The sequence below is a fragment of the Gorilla gorilla genome, chromosome 7, assembly GCF_029281585.2.
Source record: "Gorilla gorilla gorilla isolate KB3781 chromosome 7, NHGRI_mGorGor1-v2.1_pri, whole genome shotgun sequence".
Lineage (NCBI taxonomy): Eukaryota > Metazoa > Chordata > Mammalia > Primates > Hominidae > Gorilla > Gorilla gorilla.
This window is the reverse complement of record NC_073231.2, coordinates 53,062,974-53,083,997: the sequence shown is the minus strand read 5'-3', so window position 1 is coordinate 53,083,997 and position 21,024 is coordinate 53,062,974. Positions and strand designations below refer to the sequence as shown.

The 21,024-nt window shown below is 39.2% G+C and overlaps 1 protein-coding gene across 4 annotated transcripts in view; it reads right to left on the bottom strand.

Annotated features, from left to right (window-relative positions):
- ARFGEF1 (ARF guanine nucleotide exchange factor 1) overlaps positions 1 to 21,024 on the bottom strand; it is a 146,762-nt gene that overhangs the window by 101,040 nt on the left and 24,698 nt on the right. For all 4 annotated transcript variants that reach the window (XM_031014013.3, XM_055349454.2, XM_055349450.2 and 1 more), the window contains 4 exons: positions 6,695 to 6,725; positions 5,483 to 5,639; positions 3,462 to 3,608; positions 703 to 882 (listed from right to left, as the gene is read on the bottom strand). In XM_031014013.3, coding sequence (XP_030869873.1) covers positions 703 to 882; positions 3,462 to 3,608; positions 5,483 to 5,639; positions 6,695 to 6,725 — 515 coding nt within the window. The remainder of the gene's footprint in view (positions 1 to 702; positions 883 to 3,461; positions 3,609 to 5,482; positions 5,640 to 6,694; positions 6,726 to 21,024) is intronic.

Genomic DNA, 21,024 nt, shown 5'->3' with positions numbered 1-21,024 from the left:
CAGGGTCTGTGGTTTAGTTAACAGTATTGTACCAGTGTTAATTCTGCTTTTGATAATTGTACTATGTAGGTATGTAAGTTAACTGCATTAAGGGAAGCAGGGTGAAGGGTAAAAGGGATTGCTCTGAAAAATTTTTGCAACTTTTCTCTACATTTAAAAAGAGTTCAAAATAAGAAGCTTGATGTTGATTTTTAATAGTGAAGACCTATGCATTTAAAAACAATTCTCTAGTTGCTGATCTCTTAACAATCAACCTGAAGCAGTGGAAAGTATAAGGAATATCATGCCCCTTTATCATATGGGGGAAAAATGTATTTCATCAATACGGAAATATACTTTTTTAAGGCTTAATGAATAATTTTATTTCAGATTAGATTAAGTATTTTATAGCTACATTACACTCTACTAAGTTTGAATGCAATAAAAGTATTAATTCATAAGTACTTCCACAAGGAAGATGGCAATCAGCATATTTCACATTCTATTTGTGAAAACTAAAAATACTTTGTCCAAAGTTAAGTCGGTAAACCTTAAAACAAAACAAAATAAAACACAATCCCACAAATCTCCAGTAAGTGGAAATGTAAATAAAAGACATTCTTTTCTACAGGTACAAAGATTTCACTCTAATTACTATAAACTCCTTTCTATATTTAATGCCTGTTGTGTTCTATACAATCTCTCTCTTCTTAAAATACTTACTGCTTGGTTTTCCATGCGTGCAAAGATAACATTTAGCATCTGAGTGAGAGTAGCTTTGGCTGTTGTCTGATTGATGAGATTTTTGCTTGCTAAGTAGATATTGTAACATGTTCTCACAGCTTGCAGTACAGTCCCTTCATGAATTTCTATGTGTTGTGATGTTACTGCAGTAAGTAAAGCCTTTAAGAAAAAAAAAAGGAAAAAGTTAGAGAGATTTTCTTTTTCTTCTTTTTTTTGGAGACAGTCTTTCTTGCTCTGTCACCCAGGCTGGAGTGCAGTAGTGTGATCATAGTTCACTGCAGCCTTGAACTCCTGGGCTTAAGTGATCCTCTCACAGCAGCCTCCTGAGTAGCTGGGACTACAGGTGAGCACCACCACACCCGGCTAATTTTGTTTTATTTTTCTGTAGAGATGCAGTCTCTCTTTGTTGCCCAGACTGGTCTCACTCCTGGCTTCATGCAAGCCTCCCACCTCAGCCTCCCAAATTGCGGGGGTTACAGGCATGAGCCACCACACCCAGCCTTAAAGTGATTTTCTGCATCTAGAGTTTCAGCACAAAAATTAAGCATTTTCATATTACAATTAAAACTTTCAGAAACAATTACCACTTGCGGGTAGTATACACAGAATTTCTACTGGCCTTGAATATATCATCAACTGTTAAAATATTTGATGTTTTCCTCACTGTGGCAGTAATTTCCACATAATCTGAAAACCATTTAACTGATTTGTTTCAACCAAGGTTTCATTTTAATGAAAATACTATTTAACTTACTAAAATGCACAGCATGAAAGCTGTTACAGCAGAGCACAGATACGTTACATGAGATATCTGTTGAACTAGACCATCAACTTGGGAAGATACACATTGTGTCTTATTTGCCTCTAAATTTTTCTGAGATCTTTTTTAACACACTGAACTCAATAACTGTGCTGTTGTTGTTATTGTTGAAGAGGTTTATAAATGTTTTAGAATAAAGCATTTAAAATAATCCTAAAGTAGCTGGGCGTAAGTGCCATATACCTGTGGCCCCAGCTACTTGGAAGGCTGAGGTGGGAGGATCATTTGAGTCAGGGAGGTCAAGACTACAGTGAGCTGTGATCATGCCACAGCACTTAGCCTGGGCAACAGAGTGAGACTGTCCCAAATTAAAAAACAAATTCCTAAGGCAAATACTTCAATAAAATGAACAAATTTAACCTATGTGAATTTTCACATATTGGGTTACTTCCAATTTCTCAAGAGCAAAGACTCTTATCTTTTGTCTTCTTTATGTTGTACAATGCTATGCAGGGTCAGCATTAATGGGCATTATCTTAAACCATAAATGACATGAAACTATACATGATAGGTCAAAATGATCAACCTGTTTTTTTTTTTTTTTTTGAGACAGGATCTCACTCTGTTGCCAAGCCTGAAGTGCAGTGCAGTGAACATGGCTCACTGCAGCCTCAATTCCTGGGCTCAAGTAATCCTCCCACCTCAGCCTCCTGAGTAGCTGGGACCACAGGCACACATCACCACATTTGGCTAATTTTTAAATTATTTTTTGTAGAGACAGGGTCTTGCTGTGTTGCCCAGGCTGGTCTCGAACTTCTGGGATCAAGCAACCTTCTTGCCTTGGCCTCCCAAAGTGCTGGGATTACAGGCAGGAGCTACCATGCCCAGTATTTTTTTTTTTTAGAATAAAGATATTGTATGGCTTCTGAAGTAAACACAACTATAAAACTGAAAGGCTCCAAAAGGGCTGTATTCACACATGAAAGAACACTTCATATATACATGTAAAAACAATTTCAAAAGTACTGTACTATATATAGCACATGAAAATTTTACTGCTATAAAAATATACCACCACTACCATTAGCAATAACATTAAGAACTCAGTATCTGTAACAGAATGAAAATATTACTAATTTTTCTCCAAAGGAATTCAATCAAACAAGTACATTACAGCACGAACTCAGAACAGGGTTTTGCTGAGCAAGTTCAATAGATGGATGGGTGCAACGATATCAGGAGAATTGGCGGACCAGTAGTGTCCACCTGGTAATTTGTGAGTTGAGAGGACAGGCTATGAAAGGTCCAACAGTACAGAAGAAACTAGAGGGGTCACAGCTTTAAGAACTACCCTAAAGTTTGATGGATGGAATGTATATATACATATGAAAAACATGCCAGAAACAGAAAAACTTTGGAAGACTCTAGGGACTAAGTCTAAACTGAGACCTTCAAAAGAAGAGATATGAGAACATAGTTTTCCTCTAACAAACTCTTGGCATACAACATTAAAATCCCCTAATATGGAGTCTAGAAAGCATCCAAATGACCTCTTCTTTTTTTTCTTGAGACTGAGTTTCACTCTGTCACCCAGGCTGGAGCACAGTGGCATGGTCTCGGCTCACTGCAACCTCCGCCTCCCAGGTTCAAGCGATTCTCCTGCCTCAGCCTCCTGAGTGGCTGGAACTACAGGTGCCCACCATCATGCCCAGCTAATTTTTTTGGTATTTTTAGTAGAGATGGGGGTTTCACCATGTTGGCCAGGCTGCTCTCAAACTCCTGACCTCAAGTGATCCGCCCAACTTGGCCTCCCAAAGTGCTGGGATTACAGGCATGAGCCACTGAGCCCGGCCTCAAATAACCTGTATTACAGCTGGAATGCATATAAAATGATCTTTCCTAATGTTTTAAGGTGAAAGGCATCTGAATTTTGAAGATACAGATTATTAATAACAATTTTACTTTATATAATAATTACCTTTATTATCTGCAGCTGAACTCCTTCATCTGTCTGAGGGCCCTGAAAGCAGCCACATATTGTTTCAATAATTCTATCAATTAATTTTTTGCCTGGTGTTGTACTATCTGGAGCATTGCCAGTCAAGTGCCCATAAGCAATAAGTTTCTAAAATGGAGAAAGAAAACAAAGATCCTAAGTAAGGTAACAAATATTATACATACTAATGCAATATACATTAAAATTACAGTATACAATTGAATATACATAAAAATTTTTACACAAAAACATAAAGGTATTATCAAAGCCAAAGCTATACCAACTTTTTCTGTAGAAACTTTATTCAAATATGCAAAGTTATTTATACTTGTAATAATCACAAAAATGGAACAATAACCACAATAAAACCATCAGGTAATATTTTGAGGAAGTCAGGCCTTGGAGAACCTGTCTCTGATGAGTTAGAATTGCTTACTGTGGCTGGGCGCAGTGGCTCACGCCTGTAATCCCAGCACTTTGGGAGGCCTGCTTGCCTCCCACATTGTCAGTCCACATTGGGTGGACTGCTTGAGCTTAGGAGTTCGAGGCCAGCTGGGCAACACGGGGAAAGCACATCTCTACAAAAAATAAAAAATTAGCTGGGTGTAGTGGTACATGCCTATAGTCCCAGCTACTCAGGAGGCTGAGGTGAGAGGACTGCTTGAGCCTTGGGAGGTGGAGGTTGCAGTAAGCCAAGACTGCGCCACTGCACTCCAACGTAGGTGACAGTGAGACCTTGTCACAAAAAAAACAAAAAAAAATTGCTTGCTGCTTTCCACATAAACAAGGTTTTATTGATACTGCTTTTGTGAAAATTATCTTCATGCTTTTATATGACCCCCAATCTCTTTCCAAATGATTCATCAACATCAATATGTATAAAAAACCCAGTTTCCATATACTAGCTGAGATAAATCATAGATTTGTTCATTCATCATTATCAGTATACCCTGGAAGGAAGGCTTTACATATTATCATTCTAATTTTCCAGTGAAAACAAGATCACAATTCAGATGAACTTATCTTTAACCTATCCTTAAGGACAAATAATATGGTCTTTTCCTAGCCACTTAATTATAGTTGAATACATATAATTCCCAAATAGTGAGAACATCTGAAAAGAGAAGTATTCCTCTACTTAGAAACTTGTCTTACAAATATAATATCTATGAAGATCCTCTGTATATGTGTCAAACAGGGTAACAGAGTTCAGAAATTTTTCTGACATAAATGACTGCCATCACTAAAGTATAGCAGTTAAATATTAAATTATATTAAGCTGCCAATATTAACCTATTGCTTCATATAAAACAGCAGACACTGGCCAGGCACAGTGGCTCACGCTTGTAATCCCAGTACTCTGGGAGGCCAAGACGGGCAGGCAGATCACTTGAGGTCAGGAGTTCAAGACCAGCCTGGCCAACATGGTGAAACTCTGTCTCTTCAAAAAAAAAAAAAAAAAAAAAAAAAAATACAAAAATTAGCTGGGCATGGTTACACACACCTGTATTCCCAGCTACTCAGAAGTCTGGGGCAGGAGAATTGCTTGAACACAGGGGGCAGAGGTCACAGTGAGCCAAGATTATGCCACTGCACTCCAGCCCAGGCAACAGAGCAAGACTTCGTCTCAAAAAATTAAAAAAAAAAACAGACACTTAGAAAAATTATTTGCAAATGGTGATGTATGTAAAGTCGGCAGCAGGTTAAAAGTATTACAGGTCTTGCATTTCACTGATGAGAAGAGACCAAATCAACACTTTTCATTATTGATAAACTTAGTAAAGATTTTATATCCCACTAAGTTAATGATTGTTATTATTAAACTAGAAATATCTTTTTGCAACTATTATTATCTGTCTTAAATATAAAAAATCACTTGGATTTTTTACCACAAAAAAGAGTATTCAAAGCTTTCATGGAAATGTCTGAATCATCAATGTGAGTAATGTTTTAGAAACACATTCAAAGTACACAGTTTTTAGAAAGTGCCATTTTAGACATACCTGTAAACAATCTAGAGATGTACTAACTATGCGAGGACATTTGGACTGGCATGCCAACTCAAAAGGCAAGAAGTACTTGTCTGCTTCAATAAAATTTGTCTTTGATTTCACTGGTGGAAGGGTACTTGATCCAGCTTTTGCTTCTCCATGAGGAGGACTAAATGAGAAAGAAAAGTCTGATTATAGCGTATCACATTTATAATATTGATGATAAACCCATGTAGAAACACAGAATTTCAGTTCTAAAAGGAATCTTGCTAAACCAGTCCTCTATCTTCCCATATTTCGAGAGGAAACCCAAGCCCAGAGAAGTGAAGTGGTTTGCCACATGGTCAAAAGCTAGTGGCCAGAGCTGTGACTAACCACAAGACACTGAAATCTTGTCTGCAAAACTGGTCTACAAAAACTGTAAAATTCAAGGTGCTTCTATTACAGAAATATTTTATTGTCACTTAACAAATTTGGTATCATAATACCTTAAAAAGCAATGGCCTTTCTATTTGTCCTTAAGTCAAAGTGAGTTTTTTTAGTTATTCAATATTGTCCTAAAAAGGCCAACACTATCAAAAAACCTAGTAATTTTTCCAAATATGAATCAAAGTCTTTAAGAAAAGACTCTGAAGCCTATCTTATGGTATTTCGGAAGTATCTTTATATACTTATTTATATGAGAATCTTTTTGTATTTTTAAGTATGCTTAGAGCAGAGTCTGGTGGCTCATGCCTGTAATCCCAGCACTTTGGGAAGCCGAGGTGCGTGGGTCACTTGAGTCCAGGAGTTCGAGACCAGCCTGGGAAATATGGCAAAATCCCATCTCTACAAAAAATTAGACAGGCATGATGGTGCTTGCCTGTAGTCCCAGGTACTCGGCAGGCTGAGGTGGAAGGACCACTTGAGCCTGGGAAGCAGAAGGTGCAGTGAGCTGTGATCACACCATCGCACTCCAGCCTGGACAACAGAGCGAGACCCTGTCTCCAAAAAAATATATGCATACATTTTTATAAATATATATAAAAATAGGTTTTAAGAAATATAATTGTATTTATTGTTTTTATATAATTGTATTTCTTAAAACCTATTTTTAAAGTTGATTTTACTATAAAACTCACATGCAGAAAATTTGCCACACTAAAATACAGATGACTATATTATTTTGACCAAGACTGACAAGTTTGAAAATTATTTTTACTAAAGAAAAGAAATCCCACAAACCTCTGTTTTTCAGTTTCCGCTTTTATTTCCTCTGAGGGGAAAAAAAAAGAAGCATACATTAGAAAACTGGACAGCAGAAAGACTGAGTAATTTCTTAAGTTTTATAAACTCATTTGGAACGTCTACAAAAAGTTGGAAAGAATGCAAATTTAATAAAAATTAGGTGCTAAAATTGTTTCATCTAAATTTTTTAATTTACACAAATAATATAAAACTATATGAATAGGTACATTAACAAACATAAGGATAGGTGAAGTTACAGATTGTTAATTCCCAACGCATTTCCTTTTCTCAAAGCATTTCCTTTTTTGTCAAGTAACTAGTTACATTAAGCAGAAGCATTAATATTAAGAACAGGGCCAAGTTCAGTGGCTCACGCCTGTAATCCTAGTGCTTTGGGAGGCCAACGCAGGAGGATCACTTGAGGCAAAGAGTCTGAGATCAGCCTGGGCAACAAAGACCCCATCTCTACAAAAAAAAAAAAAAAAAAAAAAAATTAAATCAGCTGGGCATGGTGGTGTATGCCTGCAGTCCTAGCTATGTGGGGCAGGGGGTTGAGGTGGGAGGGTCCCTTGAGCCCAAGAGTTAAAGGTTACAGTGAGCTATAACCACTAGACTCCACTACAACCCAGCCTGGGCACAAGAACAAGACAAGACTCTGTCCTCCCACCAAAAAAAAAATCACAACAGAATAATGTGTATGCTATACTGAAGTCACAAAATATATGGCAGATGTTTGGGGACAGGAGGAAAAACACCTCAATGCACCAACCTTGTGATTACCCCAGGGAGATTATCAGACCAGAACTATAACTTCTTAAATACGTTTGTGCATTGATATTTAACTCATTTTTCTATTTATGACTATACAAGGCCCTATAAAATACACATGCTCAATTTAATGGGAAATTTTCCCTTTCACTATTTATACTATAAGGTATCAGATAAATTAGACAAATCCTGCCTGTAATAGAAGACCCTTAAATTTAATTGGCTGAGCACAGTGGCTCATGCCTGTAATCCCAGCACTTGGGGAGGCCAAGGTGGGCGGATCACCTGAGGTCAGGACTTCCAGACCAGTCTGGCCAACGTGGTGAAACATCGTCTCTACTAAAAACACAAAAATTAGCCAGGCGTGCTGGTGGTGCGCACCTATAACCACAGCTACTCGGATGGCTGAGGCAAGAGAATCACTTGAACCTGGGAGGCGGAGGTTGCAGTGAGCCGAAATCACACCACTACCCTCCAGCCTCAGCGACAGAGTGAGACACCATCTCTTAAAAAAAAAAAAAAATTAATTAATTAATATATTGGGGGATCTGGCTAATTGACTAAATCTGCCTGAAATTTGGAAAAAAGGTATTCAAATGTGTGCCAAGTACTACTACACTTTACATATACTAAATTTTACATAGACTATTACACTTTACATTGCAACTAATGTATTTATGTTTGACAACAATCCTATGAGGTGTGTACTATTATATCTTCATTTTAAAGACTGGAAAATTGAGGAAGAGAGGTTGAACAACTTGTCCAAAGGCTGCATGGCTTGGACGTATGGCTAATCAGGTTTCAATATTAGGTAATCTAACTACAGATTCTGGTTTATTAACCGTTCTACCATATAGGTGTATCTGAGAAACTGAACAAACTGTGCTAAATTGGGGTATGATAAACAACTACTGGCCTATACATTATTATTTAACATTATCACTAACTGAGCATCTTTCACGTACCAGATACTGTATTAAACCCTTTAAAAAGCGACTTTGACAAATCACCTTGCTATACAATTTCTACAATTCATTCGCACAATCCATACAACTTATTCATACAATACATACAAATTTACTCATTGCCTACTGTGTGCCAGGCATCTGATGTTCAGTATTTCAGTTTAGTTTTCTGTGAACCAAACCCCTTTCCATTTTATTACTGGTAGAACTAGAAGGCAGATAGTATAAAAATATTATCTGCAGCTATTTAAAATACCACTTTAATAAAGGTTCACAATGATATTTAAGATCTGTATATCAGTTACTAAAATTGCACGGTTCACCAACAGATACAATCAAAAATAATCTTTATCACTTTAAAATACATGTGTGGGCTGGGCGCAGTGGCTCACACCTATAATCCCAGCACTTGGGAAGCCGAGGCACATCGATCACTTGAGGTCAGGAATTCGAGACCAGCCTGGCCAACATGGTGAAACCCCACGAAATACAAATATTAGCCAGGCATGGTGGTGCATGCCTGTAGTCCCAGCTACTTGGGAGGCTGAGGCACAGGAATCGCTTGAACCCAGGAAGCGGAAGCTGCAGTGAGCTGAGATTGCACCACTGCGCTCCAGCCTGGGTGACAGAATGAGACTCTGTGTCAAAAATAAATAAAATAAAATAAATGTATGGATAAGGAGGAAATGCTGTGTTGACTGACCTAAATCATCATAAAATAATTTAAGTATTCTTCATTTAAAAAAATTATCATTATTTAAGAGGCTGAGATACTACTACAAACCAGTAAGGCAGGAAAAAAGGCAAGGCAGGGGAAGAAGAGGAGCTGGCAGTTTTTGTTATAAGGTGAATTCCCATTTGTAAAATAATTACAGAATAGGATATTCTAGTTAAGTAAATTATACGCTAACTAGGAATATCAGAGGAAATGAAACATTCTAAAGAGCACTATGTTTTCATACCAAATATCACTAAATAACTGTGAGCATGAGAAACAACTCTAACTTCACTAACTACTAGATAATAAAGGTTCCTTATATTCTAAAACATGGGTGAACAAAAGCCTACCATAAGTTTTTGTGCAGCCCACGAGTGGAAGAATAGTTTTTACAGCTGAACATCTGCAATCAACTTGATAGGGAAACTAAGGATCAGAATAAATAATGGCCAGTTCTAAGGTCAGATAACTGATAGGCGGTGATCCAGAAACTTGTTTCTCTAGTTTGTTTTTGTGAGATAGAGCTTCGCTCTTGTTGCTCGGGTTCAAGCGATTCTCCTGCCTCATCCTCCTGAGTAGCTGGGATTACAGGCATGCGCCACCACACCTAGTTAATTTTTTTATTTTTAGTAGAGACGGGGTTTCTCCATGTTGGTCAGGCTGGTCTTGAACTCCTGACCTTAGGTGATCAGCCCGCCTCAGCCTCCCAAAGTGCTGGGATTACAGGTGTGAGCCACCGCGCCCGGCCTTGTTTTTCTAGTCTTAAACTAGTGTATTACCCACTACATTGTGCTATATTTAAGCAAACTTGTAATAACTGGTGCAAATGAACTGAAAAATATCATTCTACAATTATCAGGATTACATTCCCCCCTTATCTGCAGGGGATATATTCCAAGACCTCAGTGGATGCCTGAAACCTCAGATTAAATCAAACTTGATTTCTGTCAACTAGAACATGTTTCTGTTCATGTCTTTCGTGACAAACTTAATGCCTTTTTCATCTTAACTAAGTACTTATCATATACTATGGCCGTAAATTTCAGTTTGAAGTTCGACAGCAAAACTAGCAAGAATTTCTTTTTCCTTCTTCATAATTTCACAGACAGAAGATTCTTTCTTACCACAAATCTTAGTAACCTCAGCATATGATTGTTTTTTCTTAAGTTGAGAACTTTCACCTTTTCACCTAAAGGAAGCACTTCACAAGCTTCTCTTTGGCGTATCTGAATTGCCAGCATCACCACTCTTGTGCTTTGGGGGTATTAAGTAAAATAAGAGTGACTTGAACACAAGCATGCCCTACTACAACAGTCAGTTGTGATAACTGAGATGGCTACTAAGTGACTAAATGGGAAGGTAGCTTATAGAGCATGGAGACACTGGACAAAGATTCATATCCTGGGTGGGACAGGGCAAGATTTCATCATGCTACTAAGAATGGCGTACAACTTAAAACTTAACAATTGCTTATTTATGGAATTTCTATGTAATATTTTCTAGCCAAATCAACACTGTTTATAAGGCACAGGACACATTTAATAAACAGGAAAGACTTTTCTTTTTAAACTGAGTATATGCGAGTTATACCTGATCTCCTAAGTATATTAAACATCTCCCCTCATAATATTATTTTTACTATCAACTTGTTTAGCTGCTTTTTCCACTTTGACAGTACAAATACAACCCGCAAAATAATATTTATGTGGATTCAACAAATTCTATTATCTATACACTATGAATTATTTGTATTTACCTCTCATTACATCAGTTTTGTCTTATATATAGTATAGTTTACAAAGTAACAGCAGCTACTCAATGCAAACTGAAGTGGTAATTTAAGGAAAGCTCTCAAAAGCAAATGGATAGTTTTGTTTGTTTTGCTTTCCTTTTTTTCAGACGGAGTCGCCCAGGCTGAAGTGCAGTGGTGAGATCTCAGCTTGCTGCAACCTCCTCTTCCTGGGTTCAAGCAATTCTCCTGCCTCAGCCTCCTGAGTAGCTGGGACTACGGGGTGCCCACCACCAAGCACAGCTAATTTTTGTATTTTTAGTAGAGACGAGGTTTCACCATGTTGGCCAGGCTGGTCTCGAACTCCTGACCACAGGTGATCCACCTGCCCTGGCCTCCCAAAGTGCTGGGATTACAGGCGTGAGCCACTACGCCCAGCCACAAATGGATAGTTTGTAATAAACACATGAGAACCTACACATCCAAAGCATTGTCTCCTTCAAAGCAGTAACTCTGGGAGTCTATATATCAATTACCATAATGCTGCCAGTATTCAAAAATACTTATGGAATTCATCTTTTTGTGCTTCTTTCCTGCTTGCCTCCTCCTTTTAAATGAATAAACTCACAAAGGAAAATCATCTAGAAAGAGAATCAAACCAGCCACCAATTAATCACAAGTAGCTTTGAGCCAAGTCTGAAGAATGGAATGTGACTGCAAAACAAAAGTTCAGTATTTCTGTGATCTGTCTCAAACTGTGTGTGTGCAAGCACTGTTCTAAGAAAAGCTGGTGACAACAGGGATGAGTAAATGTAAATTCCATGGACAAGGAAGAAGAATGGAACAATCTCATTAACCTAGTAAGGCAGGGACGTGTTAGGAAGAAAAGGGGTTCTGGCTTGCATAACTGGATAATAGACGTATTTAGCCACAATGCCATTTTCTCAATGTGCAGGGGTAGAGTTGGAGGGGTAGGAGTGAAGAAGAGTTAACGGTCATGTTTCATTTTAAGTAACTGTGGGATATTCAAGTGGCAATATTCAGCAAGAATCAAGATTTATGAATTTGAAAACTGGGAGAGAGTGTGGCTGACTATATTTCCCAAAACGACCACTATGGTATCTGCCATACCACGTGTTGTTCTTCTACATAGTGACCTTGCCACCAGGAGATATTCTAATTCCCCTCCCCTTAAATCTGGGCTGGCTTTAGAGATTCATTTATAACCAACAAAATGCAGTGGAAGTGACAGTGAACAACAGCTGAGGTTAGGTCAGAAAGGCCAAGCAGCTCCTGCCTGATTCTCTTAGAATAGAATACTGGCTTTCCAGGCACCCGCTCTTGGAGCCCATTGGCCCTGTTGTGAGAAGCCCAAGCCACTTGGAGGCTACAAAAAATAGTTCCGTCACCAGTCCCAGCTGAGCCCAGCTTTCAAAGTCATCACCATCCAGGCACCAGACATGTAAGTAAAGATGGCTCCAGAGGATTCCAGTTCCTGGCCATTCACATCTCCCTCAGTCATTTCGGTTTGCCCAGCTGAGGCCCCAGACACTGTGGAGCAGCAGCATGCCCCATCTGAATTCCTGACACACAGAACCTGTAAGCATAATAAAATGATCACTGCATTACACCACTAAGTCTTGGGTGGTTTATTATACAGCGATGGATACCTGGAATAGGAAAAGTTAAAGAGGCTTAGAGAGAATGGGGTTTGAAATAACTTCTTGGCAAATGGGAGAGACAGCTACCTAGAGGTACAAAAGGATTGCCAGGATCATGGAAAGCTCTTTTAATGCGTTGTGAAAATCTAGATGAGGAAACCACATGGTTAACAGATATAGAGCTTAATAAAATGCAGCTAGGGCTCTGTCCCCTAAATCAATTCCTTTGTAATATGCCTGGCAATCCCTGACTCCTCCCCTCAAGATGGAGGCTGAACTTCACCTCTCAGGTGAACTATTCCACAGCCTCAGCCTCTTGCCCATTTGCCATTCTTACTCATCATCCCTGCTTATGTGCTCCCATAGAAACAAGGACCTATTTTTATAAGGCACTTATTTATAAAGCACTGAGATTATTTGCTTACCTTTGATTCTGAGCTACTTGAATGCAAGGAAATTTTTTTTATTTTTTAATTTTATTATTTTAATGGACACATATTAATTGTATATATTATATATTTATGGGGTACAATGAGGTGTTTTGGTATGTTTTTACTATATGGAATGACCAAGCTAATTAACAAATCCAACTCACATACTTTTTTTAATTGTAAAAACATTTAAAATCTACCTTTAGTAATTCTGAAATATATAATGCATTATTACTTATTACAGTCACAGTAGCTAAGATATGGAGGCAACCTAGGTATCCATCATCAGATGAATGGATAAAGACAATCTAATAAAATATACACAATGGAATACCATTCTGCCTTAAAAAGAAGGAAATCCTGTCATTTGCGACAACATAGGCAAGATATTACACTAAGTGAAAAAATGGAAGATACTACGCTAAGTGAAAAAAGTCAGGCACAGAAAGATACATGATTTTACTTGTATGTGGAATCTAAAAAAGTCAAACTCATAGAAGTAGAGTAGAATGAGGGTTACCAGAAGTTAGAGGAGGTACATAAATGGGGAAAAGAGAGATAGCGATCAAAGGATACAAAATTTCAGCTAGACCAGAAGAATACGCTTTAGTGATCTGTTACATAGAACAGGGACATTTTTCATTCTTCTTTGCATTCCTAGCATCCAGCACAGTGTGAGTTACATAGTACGCAGACATTTAATAAATGCTACCATATTCTGGAGAACTAAAAGAGAAAGAAAAAATACCATCTTGTTCTTCTTTGCTATTTTCTTTCCTTTTCCTTCGCATACCTTCCCTACTTATGATTATTACATATAACATCAGGGGCAGAAAGTGACACTGTTCCTAAAGCCATCTGTTTTGAGTTTATACAAAGTGTAACCTCTACTTAGATTCATAAGTTTTTAAACAATTTAACTGGTTAGAAGAAACAAACTATGAAGCCCAGGTGATTTGGAGAAAAAAATACTTTTTGCTCATCAGCATCAGAGTCTCAGATACATGGGTGTTAACTAGCCTCTTTTTTCAAACAAAACAAAATCTTGTGAATGGTCTTAATCAATAGTTTTCCAATGTTTCTGACTGCAAACCACTATCCTGGATCCCAGAAAACACCTACATATATGTTATGAAAATAAAAAATTAATTATTATCCTTGTTATTCTGGGATATATTTTCATTTTCTATTCTATTAAAAACCAATCATAATACTAGCCATAAGCCACAAAATTGACTTCACGATCCAACTTTGGGTTGTAACCACTAATACAAAATACTTTGGTATTATACACAAACCTATAGATTCAGCTGAGCAAACCCAAACAGGATAGAAATCCAAGTTAAGACACACCAGAATCAAACCCCAGAAAACTAAAGACAAAACAATCTTGAAAGTAGGTAGAAAGAAATGACATAATATCGATAGAAGAAAAATGATTACAGTGACAGTGGACTTCTTATTGGACACCATGGAAGCCAATGGGGGCTGTGGCACAACATTTCCAAGAGGTGAAAGAAAAGATCTGTCACCCAGAGTTATATAGATAATCTGTGAAAAATCCTAAAGGAATAAAGGTAAAATCAAGATCTTCTCAGATGAAGGATAACAAAAAAAACAAACAAACCTGTCACCACAAGATCTATCCTAAAAGAATAACTAAAGTTCTTCAAACACGAAGGAAATCATAAGTTTTGAAACACTGTGAAGAATGGGAAGTGTAAAAATATGGAAACATATAACACTATTCTCCTCTTGAGTTTTAAAAATTATGTTACACATTTAACACAAAAAATAAAACACTGTCTTATGTGGTTGCTAATGTATGCAGAAAAACTATTTAAGACAATACTACAGAGAGGGAAGATAAAAGGACCTAAATGGAGCTAAGGTTTTTCTACAGGTTACTCAAACTGGTAAAATGCTGACATCAGTATACTGTGAAAAGCTATGTATGAATAATGTAATGCCTAGTACAACCACCAAAAATCAAATATAAAGAGATACACTCAAAACTCCAGCAGAACAATCAAAATGGAATTCTAAAAATTTTTCAAGAGGTCCACATAAATGCATGAAAATGGACAACGAAAAACAGAGGGAACAACAGAAAGCAAAAGTAAAGTAGCAGACTTATGCCCTTATATACAAATATTACATTAAATATAAAAGGTCCAAGCACAACAATTAGAAGACATTTAGCTGGGTGTGATAGTGTGCACCTGGAATCCCAGCTACTTGGGAGGCTGAGCCAGGAAGATCACTTGAGCCCAGGAGTTCATTTTTTGGATTTCCTTGCATTGGGCTTCACCTTTATCTGGTCCTTCCCTGATTAGCTTAAGAATTAACCTCCTGAACTCTTTTTCAGGTAAATCAGGGATTTCTTCTTGGTTTGGATCCACTGCTGGTAAACTAGTGTGATTTTTGCGGGATGCTGACAGGCCTAGTTTTGTCATATTACCAGGGTTGGTTTTCTGGTTCCTTCTCATTTGGGTAGGCTCGGTAAGAAGAAAGGTCTAGGGCTGAAGGCTGTTCAGATTTTTCTGTCCCACAGGGTGTTCCCTTGATGCAGTACTCTCCCCCTTTTCCCATGGATGTGGCTTCCTGTGAGCCAAACTGCAGTGATTGTTGTCTCTCTTCTGCGTCCAGCCACCCAGCGAGTCTACCCAGCTCCAGGCTTGGTACTGGGGCTTGTCTGAACAGAGTCCTGCGATCAGCCATGGATACCAGTGCCAGTTCTGGTAGAGGTGGCGGAGGGTGCAATGGACTCCGTGAAATTCTTAGCTTTGATGGTTTAACGCTCTATTTTTGTGCTGGTTGGCCTCCTGCCAGGAGTGGTGCTTTCCAGAAAGCATCAGCTGTAGTAGTGTGGAGAGGGACCTGCAGTAGACAGGGCCCTAGAACTCCCAAGATTATATACCTCACCCTTTGTTTTACACTATCAGGGTGGGTAGGGAAGGACCATCAGGTGGAGGCAGGGCTAAGCGGGTCTGAGCTCAGACTCTTCTTGGGTGGGTCTTGCTGTGGCTGCTGTGGGGGACAGGAGTGAGATTCCCAGGTCACTGGAGTTGTGTATCTAGGAGGATTATGGCTGCCTCTGCTGAGTCATCCAGGTTGTCAGCGAAGTGGGGGAAAGCCAGCAGTCACAGGTCTCACCCAGCTCCCACAAAAACTGAAGGGTCAGTCTCACTCCCACCTTGCCCCCTGCAACAGCCCCAAGTCTGTTTCCACGTGAAGCGCAAAAGGAGCTTGAAAACTTGCCTGAGGCTTTCCGCCTCCCAGCTGTGAAAGAAAAGGACTTTAGTTCTTCCCCTGACTGTGAAGTCTACAAGCCGCAGATGGATTCAAGTCCTCCCCTGAGTTCTGACTAGGAGGCTTCTCATTCAAATTGCTACAGAATTCAGCTAGAGAATTCCTTCTCCCTGTGGAGTTTTACCCCCCTGCTCCTCTAGCCAACCTCCTGATGGATCCCTGTGATGCCAGGCAGGAATGGGCTGCTTGGGGACCCAGCAAGGTCCCAGGGCCTTTCTGCTGCTTCCTCTACCCCTGTATTTCGCTTGGCTCAACTAACTTGACTCAGCTCCAGGTAAAGTCAGAAACTTCTCCCACAAACAGATCTTCAGCTTCTCCAGTGGGGGTGTGTGTTTGGGAGAGGAGGGTCTCCCTTTCCCACTTCTGCAGTTGGGGCACTCACAGTATTTGGGGGCCAGGGTGGGCAGAAATCTCCCGGGTCCTGCAGAAGCAGTCCACTTCCTTCAGAGGGTCTGTGGGTCCTCTCAGGATTGCTGGTTTGTTCTTGCAGTCGATCTGGAGCTAAAACTCACAATGCAAGCCTCCACATGCTGCTCTGTCCGGAGCTGCAATCTAATCCGGCCTCCTGTCCTCCATGATCCCAAAATCTTTGAGCCCAGGAGTTCAAAAGCAGTTGGGGCAATGTAGCAGGACCCCAACTCTATAAAAAAATTTAAAAATTAGCTGGGTGGGCATGGTGGCATGTGCCTGTAGTGTCAGCTACTCAGGAAGCTGAATCAGGAGGACTCCTTGAGCAAGCTGTGATCACACCACTGCACTCCAACCTAGGTGACAGAGCAAGACCCTGTCTCTTAAGAAAAAGAAAACACACATACCCACACACCTATATGATATAGTAGGATGAAAGTAAACAGATGGAAAAAGATATCAAAAGAAAGCAGGCGTGGCTGTTTTAATATCAGATAAAGTAGAACTGAAAACAAAAAATGACCAGAACAAAAGACATTACACAATGACAGAAGGGTCAAATACATCAAGAATACATAGTAATCCTAAATGTGTATATAACAAACAGCTTCAAAATAACATGAAATTGAAATGGATAGAACTAAAAGGAGAAACAGACAAATCTGCTATTTTAGCTGAAGAATTAAACATCCCTCTTACAACAATACAACTACTAGACAAAAAAAAAATCACTAAGGATACAGAACTGAACACCACCATCAATCGGCAGGGTATAAATTTATAGAATACTCCACTCAGTAACAGACACACATTATTTTAAAATGTCCATGGAACATTCACCAAGACAGTCCATATTTTGGGCCATAAAACAAATCTCAACAAAGTTAGAAGAATTGAGATCATACAGAGTGTGTTCTTTTTTTCCGAGTAAAGTGAAAGCAAGTTTATTAAGAAAGTAAGGAATAAAAGAATGGTTACTCCACAGGCAGAGCAGCCCAGAGTGTGTTCTCTACCAAAATGAATAAAAATAGGAATCATGGAGAAAAACTAATATTTCCAAACACTTGGAAATTAAACAACACACTTCTAAATAATCCATGGGTTAGAGGAAGTCTTAAGGGAAATTTTTAAAAAATACATGGAACTCAATAAAAATAAAAATATAACAAATTTTATGGGATACAGCTAAAATTGTATGGGATACAGCTTAAAGGGAGACTTACAGCACTTAATACTTCATTAGAAAAAAGTCGCAAATCTAAGCTCCCACCTTAAGAAACTAGGAAAAGCAGCACAGAATAAACCCAAAACAAGCAGAAAAAAAAGGAAAAATAATAAATACAAGAGCAGAAATCAACAAAACTGAAAACAGAAAAATAGGAAAAATCAATTTAAAAAGCTGATTGTTTGATAAGATCAATAAAATTGAAACTCCAACAAGAGGAAGGAAAAAATAAAGCAGGGTATCACTACAAACACAGCAGACATTAAGAGGGACTAGGTGCAAACAATTCTACATACAAAGACCTGAGAACTGAGATGAATAGACCAATTCCTCAAGAAGCACAAGCTACCACAATTCTTCCAATATGAAATAGATCATTTGAATAGTCCTATAACTATTAAAGACATTGAATTCATAGTTTAAAAACTACCAAAAATGAAATATCTTGGACCAGATGGTTTCACCTGAGAATTCTACCACGTTTATAAAAGAATTTATAACAATCCTGTACAATCTCCTCTAGAAAATATTAGGGGATAAAACACATCTCAGTTGCTTTCAAGAGGCCAATATTATCTTGATAACAAAACTGGACTGTTGTATTTTTTTTTTTCTGAGACGGGGTCTCACTCTGTTGCCCAGGCTGGAGTGCAGTGGCGCAATCACAGCTCACTGCAGCCTAAACCTCCCCAGGCTCCATGATCCTCCCACCTCAGCCTCCCAAGTAGCTAGGACACAGGTATGTGCCACCATACCCAGCTAATTTTTGTATTTTTTGTAGAGACAGGGTTTTGCCATGTTGCTCAGGCTGGTCTTGAACTCCTGGGCTCAAGTCATCTGCCCTCCTCGACCTCCTAAAATGCTGCGATTACAGGCATGGGCCACCATCCCCAGCCTGAACTGTTGTATAATTAAGAATCTGGTTGGTCTTTGTCCCTGGTTCAGGGAGGGAGCCTCTAAACCCTTGACACTTCCTGACAGGGGCATCTTTATTATTCATGGTGAACCCCTTGGACAGTTTCAGGATAGGGATTAGTGAAAGACCAACTATGTGAGTAAAGTTTGGGCTTTGAACCACATGATCTCAGCCCCACCTCCAAACAGGGGAGGGGGCTGCAGTTCAGATTCAATCATGTGACCAATGACTCACTCAATAATTCCTGTGTAATAACACCCCAACAAAAACTCTGGACACCCAAAGCTTGGGTGAGCTTTCCTGGTTAGTGATACACATCAATGAGCTGGGAGGGTAAAGCATTCTGAGGACACAAAAGCTTTGTGTCTGAGGCCCTTCCAAACTCATCCTATAGTTCTCTTCTTTTGAATCATCCTAATTTGTATCCTTTATAACAAAACCACAATCCTGAAATAGCACTTTCCTGAGTTCTGTGAGTTGCTCTACGTAACCGGAGGAGATAACAGGAACCCCTGGATTTGTAGCCAGTTGGTCAGAAGTGCATGTGGTCTGGAAACTCTCAAGCATTAGCTGGTATCTGAAGTGAAAACAGTTTTGCCAAGGACTATGCCTTTAACCTGTGAAATACGACTCAACTCCAGAACCAAATTATGATGTAGTTAGCATCAGAACTGCACTGAACAAAGGCAGTACAGAAAAATGCAGACAAATATCACTCATGAATATAGACGCAAAAATCATCAAATACTAACTAGAATCCAGCAAGGTATAAAAAGAATTAAATACCATGACCCACTGGGGTTTATTCTAAAGACATAAAACTAATATTTAAAAAAAAAAAAAAAGGTCGGGAGCAGTGGCTTACACCTGTAATCCCAGCACTTTGGGAGGCTGAAGCAGGTGGTGGATCACCTGAGGTCGGGAGTTCGAGACCAGCCCAACATGGTGAAACTATTAAAAATATAAAAATTAGCCAGGCATGGTGGCACTTGCCTGTAGTCCCAGCTACTTGGGAGGCTGAGGCACAAGAATTGCTTGAACCAGGGAAACAGAGCTTGCAGTGAACTGCGATTGTGCCACTGTACTCCAGCCTGGGTGACAGAGCGAGACTCTCTCAAAAAAAAAAAAAAAAAAAAAAAAGTCAACCCCTGTAATCTACCATAGAAATAGGCTAAACAGGCCAGGCGCGGTGGCTCACACCTGTAATCCCAGCACTTTGGGAGGCTGAGGTGGGTGGATCACAAGGTCAGGAGATCGAGACCATCCTGGCTAACACGGTGAAACCCCATCTCTACTAAAAATACAAAAAATTAGCCCCGCGTGGTGGCGGGCGCCTATAGTCCCAGCTACTCGGGAGGCTGAGGCAGGAGAATGGCGTGAACCCGGGAGCCACAGCTTGCAGTGAGCCGAGATGGTGCCACTGCACTCCAGCCTAGGCAGCAGAGCCAGACTCCGTCTCAAGAAAAAAAAAAAAATAGGCTAAAGAAGAAAAAAATCACATGATCATTTCAATTGATACAGAAAAATCATTTGACAAAATTCAGCATCCATTCATGATTTTAAAAACTCAGTAATCTAGCAATAGAGGAGAATGATAAATAGTAGCTACACAAAACCAAGAGCTGGTTGGGTGTGGAAACCCTCTCATCATTTCTACTCAACTTTGTACTGAACATCCCAGACAGTGTAAATAAGTAAATAAAGGTATATAGGTTAGAGAGAAATACAACAGTTCTTATTCACAGATTACATGATTATTTAAGTAAAAAATCCCAAGAAATCTTGAAGAAGAAAAAAACTCTAAGAACTCATAAATGAATTTAGCAAGGCTGCAACATGCAAAAGTCACATTTCTATATACTAGCAATGAACAACTGGAAACCCAAAATTAAAAAAAAATACTATCTACAGCCAGGTGCAATGGTTCACCTGTAATCCCAGCACTTTGGGAAGCTGAGGCAAAAAGATGGCTTGAGTGCAGGAATTCAAGACCAGCTTGAGCAATACAGTGAGACCGCCATCTCTACAAAAAAGTTTAAAAATTAGGCAGGGTGGTGCATGCATGTAGTCCCAGCTACTTGGGAGGCCAAGGCAGGAGGATCACTTGAGCTCACAGGGTGATAGCTGCAGTGAGCTAGGCTCATGCCACTGCCTGGGCAACAGAACGAGATCCTGTCTCAAAACAGAACAA